The sequence below is a fragment of the Ursus americanus genome, chromosome 3 (genome assembly GCF_024610735.1).
Source record: "Ursus americanus isolate L20-20 chromosome 3, mUrsAme1.1.p, whole genome shotgun sequence".
Lineage (NCBI taxonomy): Eukaryota > Metazoa > Chordata > Mammalia > Carnivora > Ursidae > Ursus > Ursus americanus.
In genome coordinates, this window is record NC_142129.1 from 21855514 (window position 1) to 21875380 (window position 19867).

General features: G+C 44.5%; 1 protein-coding gene across 2 annotated transcripts in view; it reads left to right on the plus strand.

Annotated features, from left to right (window-relative positions):
* CEP41 (centrosomal protein 41) overlaps nucleotides 1-14499 on the plus strand; it is a 45752-nt gene extending 31253 nt beyond the window's left edge. For both annotated transcript variants that reach the window (XM_045792638.2, XM_045792640.2), the window contains 8 exons: nucleotides 484-545; nucleotides 1448-1517; nucleotides 7766-7913; nucleotides 9841-9992; nucleotides 10393-10460; nucleotides 11524-11638; nucleotides 12081-12296; nucleotides 12980-14499. In XM_045792638.2, the coding sequence (XP_045648594.1) occupies nucleotides 484-545; nucleotides 1448-1517; nucleotides 7766-7913; nucleotides 9841-9992; nucleotides 10393-10460; nucleotides 11524-11638; nucleotides 12081-12296; nucleotides 12980-13128 (980 nt within the window). In that variant the 3' untranslated portion in view covers nucleotides 13129-14499. The remainder of the gene's footprint in view (nucleotides 1-483; nucleotides 546-1447; nucleotides 1518-7765; nucleotides 7914-9840; nucleotides 9993-10392; nucleotides 10461-11523; nucleotides 11639-12080; nucleotides 12297-12979) is intronic.
* The last annotated feature ends 5368 nt before the right edge of the window (nucleotides 14500-19867 follow it).

Here is a 19867-nt window from a genome sequence, read left to right on the forward strand (position 1 = left end):
TAGGGCGTGAATGTCTTACCAGCTGTTTGACCTGGGGCAACTGAGCTTCTCTGGGTCTCTGTCCTCATTTGCAAATTGCAGACGGGTTATTCCCTGCTTTGTTCTGAAAAGGATTTAAAGTGGCTTACAAAAATGTGTGCAATACAACAGTGGTCAAAAGAAAGACAGCAGAGTAAAAGGGAAAAATGGTAAGCAGAGAGAATAAATGCGAGGGGTAAAGTCAAGAGACACAAAAGAATGGCTTGTAAATTCAAATTTAAGCTTCCTACCGGGGAAGGCCAAGGAGGGGGGGTTGATAAAGAGGTGATAAGAATGTGTGGCGCTTAATTTTGACCATACCGTGAAGATCATATATGAGATAGTATATGTAAAAGCATATAAATCACTTGAAAATCACACCATATAACGACGACTAGAAAGAATGAGTACCTCTAAGAAAGAAAAATATACCTAGAAAATTATTTGTCCTATCCTGCTTTTCAGATTACAGATACAAAAAGGATGAGCTTTTCAAGAGACTAAAAGTTACAACTTTTGCCCAGCTGGTAAGTTGAACGATCCTCCATTGGAGTAAAGACTCTTTTGTGCTTTTATGTGAGTATTTGTAAATTCCACGGTGGGTAGTGTTTGCAGAAGGGTTTCTCTGATTCTTTACATTTCACCTATGGGAGGATTGATGTGTGGTGTGTGCTCATTCAAGGGTAGTATGAACAGTCTTCCTTGATAAGAATTTTATAAAGCAACGTGTACATTCTACCTTTAAATCATCACACTTCGGTTTGTTTAGGTTATATTTTTTCCTTGCGTGCTTTAATTTAATATTTAGACTCTCGACTTCTGGTCTCTGGATTGTTTGGACATTTTTCTCCGTGAAACCAGGTGATTGCCATGGGCTGTTTTGTTTTGGGAAAGTCACTTTCTTCTTTCATTTGAAAATTAGGGACGAAGTGTCTCTCTAGCCCCCAAACATGAATTTCACTGAGGTACCTCAGGGTGGATCTTGGGTCTTAGGAGCTGAGCTCCTAAGTGAAAAGTGCTTTAAAAACTGTATGTAGGTATTCAGTGTTGTGATAAATATATTCATAATTACATTTATGTCTTCATTGCATGTAGAATTGTTGATTCAATTCTGTCATTGTAAGTACCGTGTGTTGAGACTGAAATACATGATTATCTATTCACTTTTCTTGTCCTAAATGGTCCTTTTGGTCTTTTCAGGTTAGTATGTGATGTTTTAAATGAATTTTTTTTTCTGGAACTATCATCTGCAGTATGATTACTCCTCCCCAAATAAGGAGATTTAGTCTCCAATGCAGGACACTAACAGTTCCTTAAACCAAGAGATCTTCGATGTTTGATGTTTGCTCATCTTCTATAAAAGACAGAAGTGCCGCTGTTTAAAGACGAACATACGTGCATCTGTACATTTCATTCTTTCTTCTGTCAGGTCATCCAGGTTGCTTCCCTATCTGATCAAACACTGGAAGTGACAGCTGAAGAGATTCAAAGGCTAGAAGGTAATGAGAATTGAGGATGTGGGGCAAATAAACGATTGACCGTTTGACTGAAGGGCTCACCCTGTCCGCCTTTGCTGTGCTGTTCACAGGGAATTGGGACTTTGATGGATCTATTTGTAATTAGATTGTTACCCTCCGAGAAATGCTGTCTGGTGCTTTAATTGTTAATTCTTATTTCTTTTCAAAAGCCATCTGGTTTTCTGGCTCTAACACTCGTAGTTTTAAATGTTTTTGATGTGTTTAATATACTGATTACTTTTTTTCCGACAAATATTTTTAGTGCCTTCTCTATATGCACGGGTCACCGTATTAGGTGCTAGGAGACTAGAAAGACGAAGAACGCCCAGCTCTGCTTACATGGAGCTGGTAGCCCCGTGTGTGCACCGTGAGTGCTGGCTGAGGAGTGCGACAGCAGAAGCACAAAATCACGAACACGCAGAAATTCATAATGGAGGACTGGAGAGGCGCCATTGTTTGTTGAATATATATTGCTAAGTACTTCCCTCAAGTTTCCTTACTTAATCTTATCAAAAACCCTAGAAGGTACACTTTAGAGATGAGAAGCCCAAGCCTCAGAAGTTAAATTACTTGCTCAAGGTGATAACAGCCAGTAAGGAATGGTGGCAGGAGACAGAGCCAGGAGTGTCCAGTAACAACCAGTGTCTTTGCTATGGGAGTTCTGAGGAAGGAAAGGTAGTTTCCAGTTAGAAAACTGAGGTAGACTCTCTGAAAGGTTTTGACCTGGGCCATAAAGGAGGGTAGAATCCCAACAGGTGCAAGTGAAGGGTGAGGTTCTTGCAACCAGAGCAAAGGCATGTGGAGAACGAGAAGCTCCAAGCGAGTTTGGTGAATGCGTCATCCGGCCTGGTGGCCGTCGGGGTGGAGGCATGGGCGCTGGGCTGGAGGTAAGGGTAGGAAGGTAGGCTTCTAGCTCCGGGTTTGCCTTCTGAAGTGCCGAGTCGAAACATAAAACTTCTTAGTTGTACTCTCAGGAAAAGACTACACAGAGTTAAGGTCTTTATTTTACCCTGAGGTACTCAACCATCAATGTGTGGCTGGTTACTGAAGGGAAACGTGTTCTGTGAAGGTCGATGGAGGCCAGGAACTTGACTTCTGATTTCAAGACAACTTTCTCAGGAAGTCCAAACCCTGGTTTTGTGCAACTTAACTGTCATCTCCCTGGGCTTGTTTTTGTTAGGGAGGATGAAGAGCATCTGACAAAGAGGGGAATTTATCTTTGACAGATGCCTCTCACACGGCAGAGAAATAAGGGCTCTTTGTAACAGAGATAATTGAGTCTCCTCATAGAAGTACTCCCAATTTTAACCTGGTTATATAAGTACCTGGATTTGGTCCTTTAATTCATTGCAATTGCAGCACCGGAACATATGGGCACATGCAATTTTCTCTTCTGAGATGAATTTGCACAGCAAAATAGGCTCTTGTAAAGTAGGACACCATAATGTGTGAGTAATATTAGTGTTTTTCTAGTGCTCTACACAGAATAATAACTCACTCAGGAATGCCTGTAGAACAGATTGTATGCATATTGGCTATTTTTGAAGGAATAAAAAATCTTTTGTAATGTTTATTGTTTTTTCCCCCTGACTTAAAAGTGTATTTCTAGAAAATTAGAAAACTGCAAAAAATATATAAAGTTAAAATAATAATCCTTGCTAACATTTGGCTCTAGTTTCCCCCTATCTAGCTGCCCACCCAAATCCATACTCTTTGTGTATACTTTTGAATTGTGTTGTTTCAAATTAACATTTTATCATGCATGCTATCCTGTGTCATTAAATGGGCTTCAGAAGCTGAATTTGAAGGTTGTATTGTCATATAATGCCTGTCCTGTGGAAATACCACGATTTATTTAATTATTCTCCTATCGGACATTACAGTTTTCCTAATTTTTCACTTTTATAAAACAGTGCTGTAATGTAAATACATAAACTTTTGTGTACTTCTTATTATTCCCTGAAGATAAATTGTGGCAGATGGTCCAAGGGTGGAACCATTTTAAGACGCTCGATGTTGATTCCACAGTATCTCCAGAATGGTTCTTCCTGTTTGCATTCCCAACAAATAAATGAGAAGACCTGTTTCTCTTCATCCTAGGCAATGCTGAGTAATTATGATTTTTGCAAATGTTTGCCAGTTTGATAGACGAAAAGTGATAATTTTCCTTTGAATCTCTCTGATCATAAAATAGAGCTTCGTGTATGTGTGTGTTTATTGGTCATACTTATTTCTTCTTCTGAGAACATTACACGTCCTTCCCCATTTTTTTTTCCTCATGGAATGTTCATCTTTGACCGATTTGTGAAAGCTCTGCGTATTAGGATATCTTCAAACATTGGAAACCAGTACAGCCTCGAAAATGGATGAGAAAAAGCTTTACTTAATGACTTGGAACAGTTTTCAAGCTGTATCATTAAGTAAAAATAAAACAACAACAAAACAAAAAACCAAAGTGTAGAACAGTTTGAATGGCATTCTCCTGATATGTGAAAAGGGGAAGAAATAAAATAGATGCAAAAGTCCGTAGTCGTTTTATTTCTGGAAGGAGATAAAAATCTGTGAGGGTAGCTCCCTTGGGAGAGGAGGCCTGAGGGACTTCCTTTCCATATTAATAGTTTTATCTTGTTTGCATTTTTACCTTGTGCTCAGGATCTTTTTTCAATTAAAGCACCAGTTAATTAAACAACTCTGTAAATTAAGTATATTAACCTTTCCTCATGCATCTAGGTCATAGATATTTTTCCTAATTTGTTACTCAGCTTTTAATTTTCTTCGTGTTGGTTTTTGACATACACAAGGTTTGCATTTTTACAAGATTAAATCTATTAGCCTTTCATGTTGTGTTTTCCTTTATTGCCTTAGGCTCATAACATCCAAAATAAGATAAACTATTCACCTGTATTTTCTTCGATTAGCTTGCTTGGTGGTTTTGTTGTTTGTTTGTTTTCCTACATCAATCTATTGGTTAATGTTTTGGTATATGATGGGGGGGGGTCTTTTTTTTTTTTTTTTAAGATTTTATTTATTTATTCGACAGAGATAGAGACAGCCAGCGAGAGAGGGAACACAAGCAGGGGGAGTGGCAGAGGAAGAAGCAGGCTCCCAGCAGAAGAGCCTGATGTGGGGCTCGATCCCAGAATGCCGGGATCACGCCCTGAGCCGAAGGCAGACGCTTAACCACTGTGCCACCCAGGCGCCCCGTGAGGGGGTTTTCTAAATTCTATTTTTCTAGATAGTTGGCACAATATCCCACCACCATTTATTCAGTTGTTCTCCCTTTACGCACTGGTTAGTGATGTTACCTTTAACATATATATTAGCTTTTTATATATATTCTGGGGGCTGTGTCTGTGTTCTCATATTCCATTGTTGTGGTTTGTGGTTCAGCATTGTTTTGATCATTTATCTTTGCAACATATGTTACTATTCGCTAAGGCATAGTCTCTAAGTTACCCGTATGTATGTATGTGTGTGCGTGTATATATTTTATATAAATATATAATATTTATATACATATAATATTGTATATATTTATAAATAATATTTTATATATATATATAAATTTTTTTCCTTCTCATCTTTAAAATCTTTTTACGCTTTTCAAAAATCCCATTGGGATTGTATTAGGGTTAAAAATTAAGTGTGGGGGCGCCTGGGTGGCACAGCGGTTAAGCGTCTGCCTTCGGCTCAGGGCGTGATCCCGGCGTTGTGGGATCGAGCCCCACATCAGGCTCCTCCGCTATGAGCCTGCTTCTTCCTCTCCCACTCCCCCTGCTGTGTTCCCTCTCTCACTGGCTATATCTATCTCTGTCCAATAAATAAATAAAATCTTTAAAAAAAAAAATAAAAATTAAGTGTGGAAAGGATTAACATCGTTTCACTTTTAGTCACCCAGTCAGGAATGTGACAGTACATCACTGTCTTCATTCAGATTGTCTTTAATGTCTCTTAAGTAAAATTTTTATAAGACCTGTAAAGGACATAAGCTTTTACGAGTCCTTTACATGTCTTAATAGGCTTATTTTCGAGGAGAGCGTATCTTATATTTGCAGTTGTTACTGTAAAGGAGATGCTCGTCATATTCCTTTCTAATTGGCATATAAGAAAAGTGGTTTGTTGGTATTTCTTTTTTTTTTTTTTATCTAACCACATACTTATTTCCCTTATTCTCATAGCATTCTTCTGAAGTTTCTAGGTATATATATCATGTGCAAAATAAATGTTAGTACTCTTTAATAACCAGGCCTCTTCTTTCTATTTCTTCTCTCATTGTACCAGTTAGAATAGCAAATTCTCAAACTTTTTGGTACAGTCTCCCTCTGCATTCTTAAATTGAGGACCTCAAAGAATTTTGGTTTGTGTGCATTATATCTATTAATATTTCGGATATTAAAAATTTTAATGGAGAACTTAAAAATTTTTATCTACTGTTTCATTTACAAACAGTGATACTGAACCCATTGCAAACATAAATAACAGTTTTATGCAAAATAGCTGTGTTTCCAAAACAAAAAAAAACTTTACTGAGCATGGCATTGTTTTACATTTTTTTTGTAAATCTTGATGTCTGATTTAACAGTAGACAGCTGATTCTCATGGCTTCTGCATTCAGTCTGTTGCAGTATGCTCTTTGGGTTGAAGTACAGGAAGAAAATCTAGCCTCACACAGATCCTGTAGTTGGAAAAGGGAGACTCTTTTGATAGCCCTTTGAGATCATTGTGGATACATATCTTTGATACTATGCCAAAACTTGACAACACGTAGCTTCTTAAATGTTAGTCGTAATGTAGACTCTGAAACCGTATCAGTGCGTGTTTCGTACTCTGTTACATTAAACCCATTGCTCTCTCTTGTCCTTTGAATTCATCTTCTTACCCAGGTGTGATTTTATAACTTCATTCATTGGTCATTTGGGAAAGATTGATTCACCGAGTTATGAAGATCTTCCAAACACTGACAGATTTCGTTCATTACGCAATATCCAAAAAGAAATCATATTTAATCATCTCACCACCTATCTTATCAGAAAAGTCATTGAGTACAGGGAGGCAGTCAAGCTCCTGATGGCGAGCGCAGTTTCCAGAATTCTGATTTTTGTTCAGAATTGAATCATTAGGGGCGCCTGGGTGGCACAGCGGTTAAGCGTCTGCCTTAGGCTCAGGGCGTGATCCCGGCGTTGTGGGATCGAGCCCCACATCGGGCTCCTCCGCTATGAGCCTGCTTCTTCCTCTCCCACTCCCCCTGCTTGTGCTCCCTCTCTCGCTGGCTGTCTCTATCTCTGTCAAATAAATAAATAAAATATTAAAAAAAAAAAAGAATTGAATCATTACACCACATTCTATCAGTTGTTTTCCTTGAAATGACAGTTCGCTTAGATCATTTTTGAGAAAATGTCTGCCACATGCACAAGTCTAAGTAACTACAATTTTTCTGTCAGTTTTCCTTCCAAGTAAAAATGGAGTTCAGGGCAAAAGCAGCATTAATCACACTAATACTTTCCCTTGAGACAACGCTGGTATCTCGGTGTGGAGCCCACTCGCTATATGCGGAACCCTCCCCCCCATCTCAGCACACAGAATATTCAAAAGGTGTGTACTTGAAGATGAGATTTAATAGAATTATGATTATGGATCCATCGGGGGACTGTTTCAAACGTGACTGCCGTATTTTTTTTTTTAATTTTATTTATTTATTTGACAGAGATAGAGACAGCCAGCGAGAGAGGGAACACAAGGAGGGGGAGTGGGAGAGGAAGAAGCAGGCTCATAGCGGAGGAGCCTGGTGTGGGGCTTGATCCCATAACGCTGGGATCACGCCCTGAGCCGAAGGCAGACGCTTAACCTCTGTGCCACCCAGGCGCCCCGTGACTGCCGTATTTATTGATGGAGCGCGTTCATGTTGGTGAAAGCTACGACCGTCGCCAACAAAACTCAGTGCCTCTGCCCCATCGTTGCTCAGGCGCTCACGGTTTTAGCCCCCCTTGCTTTGACACCATTGGTGCAAATACCAACACAGTAGAAGAGACCTTGCAGGTCCCCCTGAAAGGGTCTCGGAGCCTCCTGGGGGGTCCGCAGGCTACATTTTGAGACCCTAGATGTGAGAACTTCCGGGACAATTCATAATCGCGATAGGATTTCCTCGTCTTGACCTAATGCCAATGGGACTGCCGCACACGTGAATAAACTCGGAGGTCAACTTCTCTTATTTATCCCTTTGCAAATCTTAGACAATGACTCTTCGGCGACGTCAGAGCCCGACGGGGAGATCGGTGCCAGGACCAACGGGAAGGGGAGCCCCGGGGAGCCGTCGCCAAGCCCCGTGCAGTTCATAACCAGCGCGGGAGCCGGCGACTCCAGTCGCTCGACTCTGCAGAGGTATGCTCATTGGAGTCCTGTTTCCCTTGCATTTCACTTCGTACTCACCTGGATGCCAGTTGCCGTGATTTAATCACCGTAGAAACAGACTGGCAGTAGTCAAGTCCCACGTTTTCACCCCAGCCCTTCTCCTTTTCTCTTGCTATAAATGCCACTGCCTGAATCTTTTCACAGCCTCTTGGTGCAGGTAAGAATATACTGATAAGAGGGCATTAATGTTCAGTCCTTAATTCCATCGTCCTCAGCCTTCCTGGATGCAGGTTTGCTATTAGGACGTAGCTTTACAACTACTATCTTTTGATTCCCACTCCCGCCCCCTTTTCTGTCTGCAGCAGCTTATAATTACCCTGTCTAGGATCAGAAGAAAACTAGAGTGCCATGCCCGTGCACTGATATTACACAGGTGCGAGGGAGCAGGAAAGCAGCCTTTGGCGTCAGTTCTCAAACTGCACGTGACTGGTCCTTCTTTCTGCGTTGACTATGATGCAACACTTTCTGCAGATATTAGGTGTTGATTATAAGATGGTGCTGATTTTCCGCACGCAACCATCCCTTCTTCTAGCAAAACAACTGGACCAGAGAAACTAGGTCTGCTAGAGAAAGAATTGCTATTATCAGTATCACTATTTTTTTTTAAGATTTAATTTATTTATTTGAAAGAGAGAGAGAGAGAGAGAGCGCGCGCGCGCACGGGTGGGGGGAGGGGCAGAGGGAGAGGGAGAAGCAGACTCCCCGCTGATCAGGGAGCCCGATGGGGGACTCGATCTCCGGACTCTGGGATTGTGACCCCAGCCGAAGGCAGCCGCTTAACCGACTGAGCCACCCAGGCACCCCAGTACCACTATTATTTTTTTATAGCTACTTTACGCAAGAACTCGAAAATTGGAATTAGCGACACAGACCCATAAGATTTCCATTGAGGGTGCAGTTTCATAGGAAATAGATTTTCTTCTTCTCCTTTGGGTCAACAAAATATGCACTCTGTGGCATCTAGTTACAGCATTTATCAGGTCTTAGTGCAGAATCTGATTTGCCATGCGGGGAGAGGAGCCATCAGGACATACTCGTGTGTGGTCTGGCACACGTGTCTTCATATTTGCCTGGGAAAGGCATCCTCTTCTTATTCCACTACAGGTATTGCACTCCTTGCCATTTTGTTCAGAACACCCACTCCTCTTAAGCCTTCAATTCGTATTTTTTACCACATTTTGCATGTAATCTCAATATGGCGACCAGTTTTGCGACCTTAGAACTGTCGATAGCGAGCTCATTCATTTAATCCTAGTGTTTCCTCTGTCTCATTATATGAATGTCACCAAACTGAAAGCCTCTTCAACCTCAACACTGTCACCTATAAACTGGCAGTAAGTACAGAAAACATTAAAAACATTACTATTGAAAACATTAAGGTTCAAATACGTATGGATAGGCCACTGTATTCACAGGTGAGACACATTAAAACGTTGTTGTTGGTTTATGTTACTTCTACTGTACATAGAAAGCCTTCCTTTTTCCTGTCCTACCAACCTCATTCTTTCCCCTTTGCTCTGCTTTCATACACTCCTCACAGTCCCATTAGATTAACTGTTGGCCTCTTTCTTCCTCTGAATGCTGTCCTTGTTGCTGGAGGTGGCATGTGCCCTACGGTTTCTGCCCCCTCAGCCGTGCTCATGACCTAACATGCGTTCTCTGAAGGTGAGCACGGATGGACACAGGGGTCCCTTCCTCGGGGTCCAGCGTGAGAGAATAGGAATCCACGCGGCCGTGCATTCAGAGGCAGAACTGAGACACCATATCCATTTTCCTTTGTCTTTGAAGTGTCCTTTGAAAAGACACTGAGCACTCTCTGGCTATTCCGAAGAAACACGTTTGACCTTGAAGCCACTCACCCCTGACTAGTTTCTGCCGACCTACTTTTCACCCGCAGCGTCATCAGTGGTGTTGGGGAACTGGATCTAGACAAAGGGCTAGTGAAGAAAGCAGAGCCCAACACCAAAGACAAACCTTACCCCGACTGCCCCTTCCTGCTACTAGACGTGCGAGACCGAGATTCGTACCAGCAGTGCCACATTATCGGAGGTAAGAGAGAGAAGACGTTCTGGTGTCCCACTCCCAAGAGCAGAGCCCGTTCTGGAGTCCAGGCAGGCCCGAGCCAGGGTCAGCAGTTAAGGAAGTGTTACGTCAGCCGGATCCAGCATGGGAACCCAGAAGCTGGCTCTGCCATAATGCTCTGAGAGGGGCTGGGGACATCCTCCGACGGCTCTGGGGCCCAGGGCTACACGTCCGAATCGGTGACAGGAAGCTTCCTATTTTGTTCATAGTGGCCTGTTTCTCTCCTCTCAAAAAAGTATTTAGGTTTATGGCTTGTTGATTTTGCAAATATGTTTCCTTGAACTTTTAGACTTTAAACCAGCCAGGAATTTGGGGCCAAGTTGTACAGAGAGCTACAAACTTCCTGAGCTTTTTCTTCTCTTTGCAGCTTACAGTTACCCAATTGCAACTCTGTCTAGAACAATGAATCCTTATTCAAATGACATTCTTGAATACGTATCCTTTGTTGCATTTTAAGGAGTTGGGTGGTTTGAGGGCTGTTAGAGTCAAACTTACCATGAATCACGCTACAAGGAAAAAAACCTCCGTAAAGGCCCTTTGATATTAATTAGCTTACTAAGCATATTTGAGAATGTGGATTCTTAGCTGTTGCTGAGTATCCTGACCATCCTGCCAGATGCTTCCAAGCCATCCTGCAGTGGGCCAAAAAACATTAGGTTAAAGGCTGTGATCTGTTGAGAGTTAGTCCTAAGACCTTTTTTTTACCCCCAGAAAGCTTTCCCAAGTAAAACTTAAGAAGTAAATTTTTTTTCCGTCTGTTTTAAATTTTTTCCTTCTTAAAATTTTTCTTTTTTTGCTCATAAAAATCACACAAATAGAAAATAATTTAAGCACTGAAAAATATAAAAAAGATTGATAATCATACAATTGAACAACTCTGATTATGTCTTTTGCATATTTTATTTCCAGTTGTCTTCTCTGCATTCTTTGTAAAAAAGTAGAAATCATACTGTAGATATAATTTAGTATTTTGACTTTTTCCTCAGTTCAGAGTACAATGTATTTCGCCGTGCTAACACAGGCTCTTTATAAACTCGATTTTTGGTGTCATACATGGTCTCACCTTACTATATACTACACTACGATTTACTAAACTCTTCCTCTCTAATGGGCTTTTAGGTGGGTCTCTTTTTTTTTTACTATCATAAATAAGGCTGCAGTGGACACATGGGACAGAGAGGTTTTCTATCTCCTCACCTGTGAAATGGAGATTGTCATACCTTCCAGGGCCGTGAGGATAAAAGACCTAACGGGTGTGAGGTGTGGAGCTAGTGCTGCTGTCTTGGACCAGGGTGATAATCGATTATAAAAAAAGAATACCAGCTCGTGTGGTTTCCATGACAAGAAAGAAAATTCCAGTGACTGCTGGTGTGCGGGGTAAAGAGTGGGCTTGCCCGACGCTCTCTGAACTCAGGAAAGTGAACCTGGACCGTTCCTCATTCCGTGGGGGTTTCTCGGTAGTCTGGTGCAGGCAAACCTTAACTCCTGTGACTCTTAGAAAAATGCCCACGGCAAGGTCATCATTCTGTACGACGATGACGAGAGGCTGGCCAGCCAGGCGGCCACCACCATGTGCGAGCGCGGGTTTGAAAACCTCTTCATGCTTTCCGGAGGTGAGTGGGCTGTATTCTGCCTCGGACTGGACTCCCAACCCTTCAACCCCTCCCCTGTCACCCTTTTCCTGTCCCCGCTCAGAATTTAGAATTCTGGAAGGAGAGAAAACCAATGCTGGCTGCAAGGGGTCAGGAGTTCTGTGAAACTTCCGTTCGCTCCGTCAGCACATGTTTTTAATTTCTGAAATAATGCTGTTGCTGTGAGAAAGCCTTAATGCTGGAGACTGGGGCAGAAGGATTTCTGGTGGAATTCTCAGAATCCCGCCTAACCACCGACGTGTTCGGGTGTAATTTGCTTCATGGTGAAGCAGTTAAGATGTCACGTCCTCGTGTTGGCTCGGCCTGGAAGACCAAAGATTAGGAGACATAAAGCCGCCTTTCCAGGTTTTGCCTTCGCCTCCCCATGTTAACGCTGCTCTTTCTGGTGCTCTTCCACACCTAGGTCTCAAAGTCTTAGCTCAGAAATTCCCAGAAGGACTGATTACGGGTTCCCTGCCTGCATCTTGCCAGCAGGCCCTGCCTCCTGGCCCTGCCCGGAAACGATCCAGCCCCAAAGTGCCGCCCCCACCAGCTGAGAACAAATGGAGATTTACCCCAGAGGACTTAAAAAAGATAGAATATTACCTGGAAGAGGAACAGGGTCCTGCGGACAATCCTAGTAAGATATTTTGACCTTTAGAGAGCATGTTTTCTGTAGAACTTTGAGATTTGCGGCTTTGAATATCACCTCATTGTATGACAAGCTTGATCTCTTCTATTCAGATTCTTAAAATATCCATAGGGAATGGGGAGCGTGCGGGTGCTGTGTGGGCAGGGGTGGGGGCAAGGGGTGGTGATGCCAGGTTGTGGGAAGAATTAGACATTGCATATAGACAGAGAAAGAGAAAGGATTTAGCAGTCAGCTAATGGCTGTATTTCAGGCAGAGTGGAGGGGCTATCAGATTCCCTCTCCCGTGGGTTTTGTTTCCCTCTGTGGCTTCTGGGCACCCTGAAACCCCATCCAACCTTTCCCTGAGTACACTACCTTCTCTTCTGTTTCCCCTAACCCCTCCTGTAGTCATTTCTACCAAGAAGGAATGAAGGCCAGGCTAGGTTGGTTGGGGATGACAGAGAGGAAGAACAGAAAAAGCTCTCTGGGCTTCCTTTCGTCCCTGCCCCTTCCCCAACTTCAAGTTGACCTCAAGGATGAAGGGTAGGTTTTCGCCTAAATTAGGTGCTGGATAGGACTTCATCAGCTTCGAAGTGGTTGTGCCCTAAGATTTCATTAACTTAAAAGATACTTGGCAGATGCGCCCAGAGTCATTCTTGCAGCTCTGCTCCCTGCTTTCTCGCTCCCTTCAGGCCGGCTGAGCCAAGCTAACGCCTCTGGAAGAGACTCCAAGGTTCCAGGCGCCCGCAGCAGTCAGAACCTGCCCACCGGGGGCCCTGCTGGCCCCCCGAACCCCCGCTCGCTCAGCAGTGGCCACCTGCAAGGCAAGCCCTGGAAGTAAAGACTTTGTCTGTCTTAGTCAAATAAATGCGTGTTCTCCTTTTGGAACCCCTGAGCAGTTCCCAAGTTGGTCATTTTCAGAAACTGCTGTGGAGGAAAGACCCCGCCGTGTGTGACAGGCCCTCTGCCCGGGGCCCGCTCCTTGCCTACATCCAGCTCCCAAGGAGTTTTACAAAAACTAGAGGCATGACAGGCTCTAGTGTCCTCCCTATTGTTTACAGGATAGTTAAGTTTCTGAAACTGAGTAGGAAAAAAAGAGTCTAATTTTTTTTAGGCCTTTTTTTCTTTTTTTTTTTTTAAATAAGGTCCAGGTTGTATCGGGTCATATTGTAAATTCTTCAGTCGCATCTGGTATGTTCTTCCCAACCGGTTCTTTTTCACTCCCTGGTCTTGGTTTCATGAAGGTTCTCCAGGTGGGCTTTGCAGCAGCCGTCCCAGGGGTGGATGCTTCTGCCCGAGGAGCTGTCTGCCCAGCGCACGCCGCCGCAGGCTCTGTTGTGAGTCGTGAGTCGGGAGGCTGGCCCCCGGGGCATTGCTCAGTTTTCAGGTCTGGTACAGCCACTCTCTCACTCCCAGAATGTTCCTCCTCGCTGGATGTTTTCCTGGAACCAGCCCTGTGATGATGTGCTCGGGGCACGAGGGGTCCTCACAGCGAAGCCCTGTCGGCTGCCCGGGCATGTGTCAAGGGCCATTGAAGCACCCCCACTGCCCACCCCGACCTGCCCCTCGCTGGCGGCGGGGTGGGGGGGGGTGTCTCTCTGTTGGAAATTTCCACTCCCCAGCTAGGGTCCGTCCTTCATAGGCGGATAGAAATTATGGCCCCTTGAAAACAGCAGCACCCACTGGGCAACCGCAGGCACACAAGGTGAGGACAACTCCGCGGTCCTTTGTCAGGGCTGACAGCCCCTTGAAGCCCGAGCTTAAAAATACAGTATTAGTCTAATTGAGTAATTAGTGCGATTTCCTGCTTACTTTTCATTCTCATGACTGAGCTGTGATTAGGAGCTTGTGATTATAGATTCTGGTTTGGGCCAGAATTTTGAATCAGCATTAATTGAATTGCTAGGTGACTGACATTTGTTCCATTTAATTGGGGGAACAAAAGACCTCAGGTGAGGATGAGGGACTCCGAAATCATCAGGCAAAGGGAAGGAGCCTTGTTAATTTTTATGGTCTGTGATCTGTAGCTGTGATCAGGGACCGGGGGATAAATTGTGCTCTTTGTCATGGCAACGAGCTTCTGAAAAGCCAACTGAAAATTGCTTATCCTTCGGTGGGTCCTGCTGCCGGGGAAGGTTTGCCTTAACGGGACAATTTTCTCGCCACCAAAAAAAAAAAAAAAAAAAAAGAAAAGAAAGAAAGAAAAGAAAAAGTACCACAGTATTTCTAGCGTGGGGGGCTGTGTTTGTAAGAGAAATAAAGGTAATAAATATCTCATAGAAACATATGGAAAAACAACTTTCAGATCCAGCCCAGCTCTGTTTGAGTTTATTCTTCTCTACTTGATTTCCAAAGTGCAACATATTCCGATGCTTTAGAAATCAAACAAACCAGGGACATTGTTCAGATGTCAAGCCGTGCCCAATTTTCCACAAGATTCCAGAATCTTGTATAAAATGCAGCCAACGTACACATAGCTTTAATGAGGAGCCTGTCATGTTTCCCCATAAATTTATTGCCTGAGAACTTAGTTCAGCCTTTTGCTCATGCCAGAATGCTCTGGCTTTTTATTTTCTTTACGGCCTAGATTTTAAAAAATGCAAATTTTTCCACACTCAACTTTCCCCTAGCATGGACAAGATTTTCAGCCATTTATGACACATATACATTTTGAAGGGGGGGGAACCCATCTCTCTCTCTGTAACAAAGTTCTGTTTATGCCATTTTAAAGTGGACTAGTCAGGAGTTTCAATTTCCCCACTCAATTCTACTTTGAAAGTAATGGTAATCCCCCTTTGTTCCCACTCTGCATTCCAATCACCAAACAGCCCTAGAGTGTTAGAAGCCACTGTATATATGTATATATGGGGAAGGTCACTGTAGCCAAAGCTCCTAGAACCGCCGTGCAGTTAGCTGAGACGTCTGGCAGGTTGAATATATTTGTGTGTGTTTCTCCATGGCGCTTTGCCTGTTGGTAAGGATTTTAAATCACTGCTCCTCAAAGACCTGCTCTGATTCTGCTCTCCATGCGTGAAGTGTCCACTCGCAGACAGTGTTTAACATGCTCGAGTTATTGCTTCGAATGTTCTACTTTGCTGGTTTCCTCATTGGCTTAACTGACATGTATTATTTAAGTGATCAGTGGTACTTTGTGCAATTATGAATGTTAAAGATTAAAGTCCAGAGTTATTAATTTGTTGTCTGCTATTTAATATGCTGAGATCGGCCAACTTCTCTTGTCCTCTCTGTTGAGATGATTCGGGGGAGCCACGGGACCGAGGTGACTTGACAGCATAGCTCTTTTCGCGGCATCGCCCAGGAAGGCACGTATTCTTTGCATGAAGAAGCTCCAACGAGGGTGGGGGACCTTAGCTCTCTAGGCAGAAGGCCTGGCTTTCTCCTCATGCTCGGGCAGGGACTGACTGTCCCTACAGCACCTCACAGCAGGACTTTCTTGTCAGCGTTCCAGGGGTTGACGGGCTGCCCTTGCCTGGGACCGTGTGACACCACCCCCCCCACGATGGCAGGTGCTTTAATGACGTACAACTACAGCTCAACTGAACAGCGGCGATGGCCAAAGTCGCAGTAATACGTTCCTGGCTTTAAAGGGGTGTGTTTTTAAGGAAGAAGGGAGAAAACCGAAGAAGCAAGAAAAGGGGTGAGGGGCAGTAAGGGTGGGGTGGGGGAGCTATAGTACTCATTCGAGAATGAGAAGCACATCTTGGGCTGTCATAATGCCAGGTTTAATCTAGTGAAAGGTATAGCGTGATGCAAGTGGCCTAAAAGTAATTTTATTTTTTACCTTTCGTAGAACACCAGAATCAGCAGTCATGTTGGACTTGGTGTAAATCAGAGTCAGAACAAACAGCACGCATTAGTTGCTGAGGGATTTTTTTTCCTGTGGAGCTGTCGAGCTGACACAAAAATTCTTAAGACAGTAGGCCACTCACCGAGAAAACAGAACAAAACAAAAACCTTCTTTTCCCTAATTCCCGGGTGGAATATCAGTGAAATCAGAGTCCTCGGCTAGGAAGAAAGATGTAGGTAATTTTTCTTGTGCTGGTTTGGTTTGGGTCATGTTACGTATTGGTTATAGGTTCCGTCTTTATGTTATCCAACATTTGGGGGGGGTGTAATTAATTTCTGTCCACCTGGATTTACACCCACGACTCCCTTCTTGTCCTGCCCTGATGATTATCACCGAGAACCTTCCTTTCCCCGGTTGCAGAACGTTGCCAGGGTCTTCCATGTGCTTTTAGATTCATCACAATCCTTTCAAAGACACGATTCCCATAATACTTTTCTTCTTTTTACAAGAAGCATCAGAAACATAGGTTACAATTCATCAGTTTAATTATGGGGGCATGATGGTATGCTTATATGCAGTCCAATTAATTTTTTTATTGACAAATGTATTTTTTCCTATGAAAACAAGAAATAAGACACACTGTGCTTCCGGTGTTCGGAATACATTTGAGTAGTAATAGTTTCCTTAAAAAATTGTGGTAATTATTGACGTTGTTATCGCGGTGTCCTTAAATTGATGCCTAGGTCAGTTACGGCATGGAAAATGTGATGGGGAGATTTGGCAGCATCGAATTCTGACAAAACAGGATTCAGGGCATGATTTTACGTGTGTTTACAAAACTATGGCAGTCACGCCGCCATCCCCGATGGTCTCACTCTCGGGTGCTGTGATCGTCCTTTGTTCTGAACGCAGAAGCAAATTCTGTTCGCCTGTGTAGCATCTCGAGACATCTGGTTTTACACGTGGCGAACAGAGGCCACTTATTAAATGCTACTGACTGATGGACCGCCTTTTTTAAAGGATGTAAATACGTCTCCTATTCGACATTCTTTTGACTATACGCTCCCAGAGGGTGAAAATCACCAGCGATGGGACAGTGACCTTTAGAAATATGCGTGAATAAATGAATGGAAGCTGTCCAGACTGCAGTCTGGGATGTAGTGCCCATTACGGTGGCCCCTCCGTGCCGGCCTGCGATCTGGAGACCCCGGAAAGCTCGTTATCTTTTGTCCCTGTCCCGCTGTTGTAGCAGAGGCGTTGACAAGCCGGAGATTTTTGGATGACCCCCTGCAGGGGGCACCCCGGGAGCTGTTCGGGGCGTTATTATTACCCCGGCTATCTGCGGCCTGCCAGGCCTGTTTTCCCGGTGCCCTCAGGCTCAAAGTAGCTTCAGAAGTCCTCAGATACAGGTTGCACCCATCCCCATCTGAGAGTGGTTCTTTTTCTCTTTTGTTTCAAATCGAAGCTCTCCGGATAACGACCCAGCAAACGTGTGGAGAGCTTACTCCGTGTTAGGTGGTCTTCCTAGATGCTTCCAGATGTGTTCTGACTCAGTTCTCACGGCAGTCGCATGAGATGGGTGCCCCACTTTCAGGTGAGGAGACCGAGGAGCAGGTGGAAATTAGGCAACTCGCCGTGAGCCCCCAAGCCACTGAGCTAAAGGTCGAGAAGCCGGGCGCCGGCCGAGACCCGTGGCTCCCGAGCAAGTTCGTTCTAAGTTCATTCTGGCTCAGCTCCGTGCTCGCCCCTCGGTGACACCCCCGATGGACCCGTGCGAATGTAACTTTCCCTCGGTGTGGGCTCCCTTCCCTCCTCGTCACCTGAGAGCCCACCGAGAGCTGTCGTCCTCGGCCCGCACAAAAGGCGACAGGAATCCAGAGACTCGCACGTCTGCTCCCGGGAGCCCGTATTTCCACAGATGCGCGGTCTGGGTCCCGAGCGCAGGGGCGCCCGGCCCCCTGGGACTTGTGCCGCGAGCGAACAACACGAATGAGGTCTCACGTCAGGGACGGGAGGTACAGCCCTTTAACCTGGCAAAGAAGCAGGCTGTTTTCGTAAATGGAACTGTAAGTTTAACAAACCATATATTTTTAAAAGATTTTATTTATTTATTTATTCGACAGAGATAGAGACAGCCAGCGAGAGAGGGAACACAAGCAGGGGGTGTGGGAGAGGAAGAAGCAGGCTCATAGCGGAGGAGCCTGATGTGGGGCTCGATCCCATAACGCCGGGATCACGCCCTGAGCCGCAGGCAGACGCCCAACCTCTGTGCCACCCAGGCGCCCCGTAATAAACCATATTGATATGATTTGTGGCCGGGGTGATGGCTCTGATTTAGGCTGAGACCTACATTGCGGGGATCGGCCCCCGGCCTGCGTGTCTCGGGGGGAAGCAGCGGCTAAACCTCTACCTCGTCCGCGTCCACAGAGCGTTTGCTCCGCCGCTGTCTCCCCAGAAGGTAGCAGGACGCCGGCCCCGCGGCCGAGCAGGACGCTTGTCATCCTCTTCCTTGCGTTTGCCGGTAAACCCTCGGCCGGCTCCGTCATTGGGGTTGTTAGGTGATGCTCGACAATTTGAGTTGCCAGGTTAATGCAGATCCTGAAAGCTTTGGGGGAAATTCGGTACGCTGTGACAGTTTTTCAGAATTGCCGGGTCCTCCGAGCCTTTTTCTCAGAGTTCTTCCGTCACGTGGCCAATCTGAATGTGACAGTCGGTCATACCCGTTTCCTGTAAGTAGCGTCCGAGTATGTTCGCAGGATGATGTTTCTGTCCCTAGAGTCCTTAGAGCCAGAGTCCTTCTGCGTCCTCAAACCCACGGAGCCCCACCTGCCCTTGCAAAACCCTCGCTGAGATGATGAATAGCCCCCTGCACTGGATGAGGGACCCGTGAGGTCATATCTGGATTGTATTCAATGACATTTCGATTTTAACTTCAAGCCAAAACCAGAAAGCTACACGTGCATATCTGAGTGTTAATTCAAGAGGCCGCCCGAAGGATTCTCGCGGACCACCAATGGCCCACAGGCCACACTGAGAACCGTATATAATGGTATAAGAAGAAAGCCAAGCGAGTTCATTTAAAAATAAAGATTTTTAAAAAGCCCTGGAGAACAGGCATTAGCATAATCAATTCCCCAGATCGCTGCAGGAACCAAATGTAAGCAGAAAGGGCTCTTGGGGATTTTCATCTGAGCTGCGGCAGACTGCTTAGGGAACAGCTCCCAACCGGGGGCACGAGAAACCCCTTCCCTGGGTAGAAACACTGCTGCTTCCAGCTCTATCTGGAGTATAAATTTTTCCGAAGATGAGATACACGGTTCTGGGCAAGATGGTGAAATAAGATACCAGAGCAGAAGAGAGGAGTTGAAGCAAATTATACAAAAGAATCTGGGCCCAGATTAAGATGGCCATGAAATGTTTGATGTTGATACTCAGTTGATTCCAGATAATTTACCCACAGGGTATTTGGTGTGTTTGAAATAGTTGTGTTTTTTCCTGATTCTAAAAGCTTATTGCAAGAAATTCAGAAAAGAGGAAACCCACCACCATCACTACCCAGGGTGACCTTGATTATCACCGGGGAATATACCCTTCCCTGTACAGCGTGTGTATGTGTGTTTCAAGCAAAAATGAGATTCATACTCAACATACTATTTTGTAACCAACTTATTTTTTTAAACAACTGTATGGAAGTATAACTCCCATACTCTAAAATTCACGTTTTTAAGTGTACAATTCAGTGACGTTCAGCAAATTTACAGAATTGTGCAAC